Raw genomic sequence first — 7,212 nt, 5'->3', positions numbered from 1 at the left:
CTGACAAATTCAGTCTTAAATGTCAACACAATGTTAATTAACGATGAAAATATCACCAAGCACGTTGCACTGATGTAAGGGGGTGGAGCTGTTTCCTTGAACAAGGAATGTTATAGAGCAACATGGATGAGTCACTTAGGTCCCAGTTTGTGCCCCTCATCTATTACCATTGCTGTTGAGAGGCAAACAGAATTGGCCTGGAGTCAAGTATGCCCGCATGAACAAAACATCTTGATAAAGATGTCATCCTTGATGGATTGTAAGGATAGGTGGTCCACTACAGACAGGAAGTATGGTAAAGCATGTGAGTCTTTTCATTCTTACAGTAACTATATTTGAGTAATGATTCAGATGAATAGTATGAGTGTGTGTTTGACACACACATCACATGCTGTGCTCAGATATTTGCATCCATGCATTTTTAACCAAGGAAAGGAAACTCTAATAAGCCATTGAGGATTGATGATGTAGCCTGGTGATATTTAAGTGAAAATAAATAGCTTGTTTTTTTCAACTACTCTTTTATAATTCTTACAGTATTATCTAATTTACATCTATTATTTTTCGAGTCATTTGATGGTAGTGATTTCAATAATTCAACACATCTACAACGTATAGAGTTGGACACTTATTTTTGTAAAATGAACATCAATGCTTTTATTTTGAAATCACCACCGCCGTACATCCGGTTCAGTTCCGCCATCTCCTGCTCCTCCTCCCTGGCTCGTGATGTAGCAGTTTGATCTGATGCTATGCTCGCATATTGTGTGCATGGATGTATTTAAAAGCTGTGTGTGAGGTCCAATTTTTTCTGACCGACAGACATGTAGCGGCGACTGTAGAATAGACACTGCCACTTGGTTTGTGTTTTACACAAAACTTTCGTCTGGAAAAAAAAACCCAACAGGTTTCAAATTATTGTAGTTTGCAAGCATGCAGTAACGTTACGTCGTGCGGCGTCACAACAACACAGGACGAGTTGACTTCAGTCCCCAGAAACAATTAGTACGAAGACTACCCAGGACCAGTAAGTCTGCGAGTATTTAAACACATTGACCACAGCACAAGGACAGCGATAAGTGTGACACAGAGCAACTACATTATCAGTGTATAACTGAAAAGAACGGGCGCCTCTGCCACCACCTCCAAGACAAATCAGCTTTAATACATTTTTAATCATATTCTACTTTGACTAGTCAACACTGCAGGTAGGCTATTTGACCTAGATTTTTATAGATTAGAATAGAATAAGTATTTTACATATTCAAAATATTGTATAAAACTGGTTTAACTAGTTCAAGTAGCACCACAATCCCCTTTCGGTTGTTGACAAAACAACTCGAGTTTTTGTCTGTGTTTTGGCTCTTTAGCATGTTTGACAACTCACAGTGGGGTGGTAACAACAACGACAGAGGATCAGCTGTGAACCAGAACCAGAATCTGATCAATAAGTGAATCAGGACCTTCAGACTTCTTCTGCCTTGATCATTCATCGACAACAACACTTGAGCATTGCACTTGTAAGCAACAACAGGCAGGACGGCCTTCTTTTTGTAAATTTGGGTCAGAATAAGGAAGTGATATAATCCCATTAACAATTCGGAAGGAGGTCAGACCAAGCTGTGTGTTGTTCATTGTTGGCTCAAAGGCAAAAAAAAAATGTGTTGTTTGTTTTTGTTGAGTGTATTGTATATTTTTATAATTTATTTTTTTGCAATATTCATGTTTGAAATTCCTGTGCCATCCTAGAAAAAAAAATGCCATCGAGAAATCATCTGGACAAGATCGGGAGGAAGAAGAAGAAGAAATGGACAGAGGAGGCCATGGAGCGTGCCCTAGTCGAGGTGAAGTCGGGAAGGTGTACGGTGAGACAGGCGGCCAAGGAGTTTGCGGTGCCTAAATCTTCCCTGGGGGACAGAGTCAGTGGTCGGGTGACGCCGGGGAGTCGCAGCGGGCCAGCCCAGCTCATAACGTCCGCTGACGAAGAAATGCTGGTGGAGTTCTCCCTGCACATGTCCAAGCATGGATTTCCATTGACCAAGCAGCAGCTGGTGTCCTTCGCCTCGTCCATTTACAAGCGGCAGCATCGGAGGGTGGCATTTTCCAAATTAGGCCAGACCTGGTGGCTCAATTTTAGGAAGCGTCAAGAAAATAATATTTCAATTCAGCCTGCGGACGGCGTTGTCCGTGGGAGGACGCCGTGTGTGAGGAAGGAAGCGGTGGACCAGTTTTTTCATTTACTTCGTGCGGTCATGGACCCCCAGGGGCTCAGAGGCAAGCCTCATCGAATCTTCAACTGCAACGAGACGGGCTTTCAGCTGGGCAGGAAAAGGTTGATTGGCCCCAAATCTGCCAGCCTGGGCTACAAGCCAACGCAAGGCCTGAGGGACCACATCTCTGTCCTGGCTTGCTTTAGCGCAGCTGGAGAGGACATGCCCCCGTTTATTATCTACTCAAAGGCCTATCCAGGGGGGGTATGTTACAAGACACAGGGGCCTCCGGGCGCTCTCTACGGATGGTCAGACTCGGGGTGCGTCAACTCCGACCTTTTCAAGAAATGGTTCCTCAAGCACTTCCTGGCTCACGCGCCCAGGGAGCGCCCGTTGCTGCTGATTTTCGACGGCCACAAGTCACCTGTCAGCCTGGAGGTGGTGGAGGCAGCTCGTAAGGAGGACGTCACCCTGCTGTGTCTCCCGCCACATTGTTCTCACATACTGCAGCCACTGGACGCGGGTCTCTTTGCCCTCCTAAGGCAGCGCTTTGCAGCACTGGCAGGCGACGGCTCTGCCTCCGACACTCACTTTGCAGTCAGCAAGAAGGAGTTTTCAGGTGTTTTTAAAGCGACGTATGAGGTCGCTAAGGAGGAGCACGGAGTGAGGACTGTGAAGGAAGGATTCTGTAAATGTGGCATCTACCCACTGAACCACTTTGCCATCGAAGAGGGTCATATAATGCCAGTGCACAGCATGGGCCCAGAAGCCGGACCCTCATTGTCCACATTAACTGTGGGGGATAACTCTGTTACTGAGACCTCTACCTAAATCATTAGGCTGCTACTCAAGACTCATCAGGCGGCTGTCACTGTCTTTGGTGGGGGTTAGCTGAATGCATCATGTTACAAACCCCGAATGAACCCATACCAGTTGATAAGTAACTATTTGTATGGCTTTACAATCCCGCTTGCGCACTTGCACCACCTCCTCCAGCCCCCCCGCAGAGAGCTCTGTTTGTCAGAAAAGAGCGTGCAGCTAGTAATTACATGTCTACATCGTGCTCAGATGTGGTAGTTCAGTAAAAATTTTAGAATTCAGCACAACAGCTGTTCCAAACCTCAGGGGAGGTCGCAAGATAAATCAAAAGGAGTCAAATATTTTTTCACGGAATTAGAAAGAAAACAATATTTATTTATGTTAAACAAAATCATGTTTTTATTAAATTTTTTTAATTTGCATTACTTTCACTTGTTCTCACCTCAGAAAAAATCACTCAATTTGAACTGAAACAGAAAAAACAGTGGTTGAGCTGTTCACAAATCATGTCTACATTACAGCAATAACCTGTAATAATAACCTGCTACATTTTAGGGGATCAAAAGCTGAATAGCTAGAGAAGTACTGTACAGCCAATTAATTTAAGCTCTGTAATGTTTTGTCTTTGTCAAGCCAGCTATCTAAGCTGACTATTTTCAAGAAGTATAAATACTATCTATATGTTACACTTGATGTCTTTATTCAGTGGATCATTGACAGTAAGCAAGTCTACATGGTGTAAGACTGTCAGCCAAAATGTCTTAATCAGTTCTATGGACCAGACAACTGGTTTATACTTATATAAGGGACAGGTTTCAAACTTAGCCACATTGTCAGGTGGTAGGCTGTTTGAGATTCCGTACTTACAGAAACTATTTCATTGTGAAAATTAGGTTAGAGTTTGAGGTCTTTCAACATTCAACATGTTCCAGTGTGTATACAGAAATATTCGCAAACAATATCTAATTATAAAAGCTGTTACTGTGATTTGTTCTTTGTGGTGTACAAGCCTGATGTGAAACACACTGAGATAACACAGGGGTGAATAATATTTGTTTCTGTACTGAGAGAATGTAAAACGATTACATGTTTGAGAAACTGCTAACTACTTACGTTTCTGAATCTTTTATTCTTTTGCTCAGATATTGTGAATGTATTTGCCCATTAAGTAGTTATAAAATAAATATATTGTTCAATATGATGTGGAAAGTTTATTCCTTTTTCAGTTTGCGAAGGGGCGTCTCTCACATGTGTTCAAATATGAAATATTTTTGATTCACACAGAACAATAGACCCTTCCGGCTGATCTCAGGGTGAATGAAATAGAATAAAAGTATTTTTGAAATATTTTTGCAGTACAAATGTGTCCATAAGCCTATGCGTGTGTGTGAAGATGGAATAACCGTAACTTTTTTATGCTCAGCACGACAACAAGATTAGTAGTTAACACTGACATGATGATTGGCTAAATATTTGTTTAGCTCAAATTGGGTATTTGTAAAATGTCCATTAGAAGGCTGGAAGCACTAGGTATTTAAGGGCAAATGTGCAAGTGTTTAAGCGTGTCTCGGCTTGCCTTGAGGGCAAATACTCCAGTAAGATTTGTATTCAGAGTAATAGCTGAACTTTATGTTGATGTATGTTCATGTCACGGATGATGGCAGTTTGTGCCTAAAGCCTTTTTGTTTTTGTTTTTGTTCCCTGACGATCAGAACCAAAGGGGAATTTCAGTTTGATGTGCTGGGCTGCCACCACATCATCTTATCCTCATACCAAACTGACCTTCTATAACCACTGAATATGTTGCATGTTGGAATTAACTGCATTTTCCAACTCCCAAAACTAAGCTAGATTGTTAATAACATGTGTAAAGGACATTTTATTTGTCATTATATTGTTTTACTAGTAGCACTATAAAACAATTTGTGTTTTGTAAGAGATTCACCGTTTTTTAAGCGTTTGATACAGTAAGAAATGGCGCCATCTGCTGGCTGGATGGATTCAATCTGAAATCGTGATCGGTGAGAATACAAGTGGTTAGATTTCTACTTACCTAAAGTTTTTTGATAAAAGATTTATTTAGTATTACATTGAGGATCTTGTCTATTTGCTTCTCAAAGCCTAGTTTAGTCTGTAGACTGTTCAATTTTTCTTCTTTAAAAAGACAAACAAAAAACGTCATTCAGATCTTTCAATGTAAACTATTCAGCACTCACTCAAATTTCTTGGCTGTGGACAGGACGTATGATTTGCGTGTGGACTTGGAGTCCTCTGCCTGCTCCGTACTGAGACAGAGGAAACATACTTTGTTGGGAATGTACATCCTTTTTTCAGTTAACATTTGCGTGAGATTCAATGGATTATTGTTTAAATATTTAACACTTCAGTTTTAATTTAGCACATTTTAGTCAATGATAAATACCTTTCTTGCTTGTCCTTATCCTGATTTGATATCGCCATCCAGCTACTGTCGTTCTTCAGTGAAGTCCGCACCCTGGTTGTTTGAAACACCTGCTCTCTTGCTATAGCGCACACACAAACACACACTTTTATGTCAGTTCTGTGCACCAAGAATACTGGCATAATGTAAATGATCTTATAGAAATTGGGTAATATCTTTAAACATGACTTACGTTTCGACATGCTGCTGATATTCTTGTCAGATCTTCAACCTTATCAGATTATCTAAAGTAAAAAAAAAAAATGTATCCAATTTTTGTTTTTATACTTTCATTCACAAAACTGCTACTTGAACTTGAATCTGTCACTCTTTCTCTTCTCATTTGTTTTTACTCCTTAAGACCGGTTTATTTAGGTCTCACACAACCTGTACTACCACATTCGTCGCCGAAAAACAACTTCCCCAGAATTTAAAGTTCAAAGTTTTGCATTTGCTCATATGTCATGTGTTGTGTAGTAAGTGACATTTAAGTATTTGTCGATTGTAGTTCAACATTCTGCACTACTGAGCAGAAGTCAAAGCTTTTGTCAGTGCTCACCATATCCCACAATGGTTCTGCTAACACAACAGATATCAATCGAACAACAATCGGCTGCAAAAAAAAAACTACTCTATCGGTTCAACAAAACATACTCAACAATTATTGGATCCATCCTGTTGCCCGTCAGTTGATAACGCCCTAACGCTTTAATAAATGTGAGCATATAACTAGGAAATCATCTAAACAATCAACTTTCAGACCAAAAATTTATTAAATCACAGATTACAGGTTACATTTTTTTTGCTGACTTTTTGGGTTTTGCTTTGTCTTTGTCTTTTATAATTTTTTTAAGATATTTTTTGGCATTTTTTATGCTTTATTGATAGTGAGAAGAGACAGGGAATCGAACCCGGGTCTGCTGCTGGGCCCGGCCCGGGGGAGGACGCCCTACCAACTGAGCTAAGGGTGCCCCCAGGGTTTTGCGTTGTCTTAATTTTGCCCTTACACCAGACAGTGATGGTTAATAAACTTCTTTTAAAAAGTAAGATGGGATATAAATCAAAGCAGTCTGAGAATGTCATTGTGAATGTATACTCTTTAAGCACCTGTTAACATTTTGACCTGCACTTACACATTCAATCTTACACGATGACCCTCACGTGAGATGTGACAGAACCAAATCCATTATGCATAGAGAATGAAAGCAATTAGGACATTATGATGAGCCCTTACCTGGAACCGTCAGGAAGCATGCAATCAGAACCTTTGTGAACGTCCCTCCTGTCACCAAGATGTGTTTCTCACCTGTGTGTGTGTGCTGTCAAAGCAGAGTGGTGTAGAGTCTCCTCTGGGTCTCTCTCTCTCTCTCTCTCTCTCTCTCTCTCAGTCAGGCAGGCAGGTATAGTATATATAGATGCTTTCAAGCGCAGCCCCCACACACCCTCTGCATGTAAAAGATTCCAACCCCCTTGTATGTCAGGTCGATCCAGTGGGTGGCCGGGATGCTTTTCATGACAGTAACGGAGTTGGCCGAAGTGTGCCATTGCTTAATAGTTGCTTGTTACATTCCAGAGCCATTTTCCACACAGATTTTAACAATCACTCTTTCCTGACAAAAAAAAGAAAAGCTTCTTTAAAGGCATTGTTCTTCCTGCTTCCTGTATTACTGTATGTGTAACTTACACACTATTTAAACCAATCCTGAATTGTAATGCTTTGGGGGATTCTGAATTGTGATGCTT

General features: G+C 40.9%; 1 protein-coding gene across 1 annotated transcript; it reads left to right on the top strand.

The window, feature by feature from the left end:
* The first annotated feature begins 808 nt into the window (after positions 1 to 808).
* On the top strand, positions 809 to 4,185 carry LOC307261258 (uncharacterized protein). Its single transcript, XM_080041755.1, has 2 exons — positions 809 to 1,027; positions 1,750 to 4,185. Exon 2 carries the CDS (start codon positions 1,758 to 1,760, stop codon positions 3,039 to 3,041), a length of 1,284 nt encoding a protein of 427 aa, XP_079897881.1. The 5' UTR covers positions 809 to 1,027; positions 1,750 to 1,757; the 3' UTR covers positions 3,042 to 4,185.
* The last annotated feature ends 3,027 nt before the right edge of the window (positions 4,186 to 7,212 follow it).

The sequence above is a fragment of the Ammodytes marinus genome (genome assembly GCF_949987685.1).
Source record: "Ammodytes marinus genome assembly, chromosome: 14".
Lineage (NCBI taxonomy): Eukaryota > Metazoa > Chordata > Actinopteri > Uranoscopiformes > Ammodytidae > Ammodytes > Ammodytes marinus.
The sequence above is the reverse complement of the archived record's forward strand: the minus strand, read 5'-3'. Positions and strand labels throughout refer to the sequence as shown.

Bases quoted from the DNA above. Each gene is read 5' to 3' on its own strand.
- LOC307261258 (XM_080041755.1), top strand. From the start codon at position 1,758: ATGCCATCGAGAAATCATCTGGACAAGATCGGGAGGAAGAAGAAGAAG.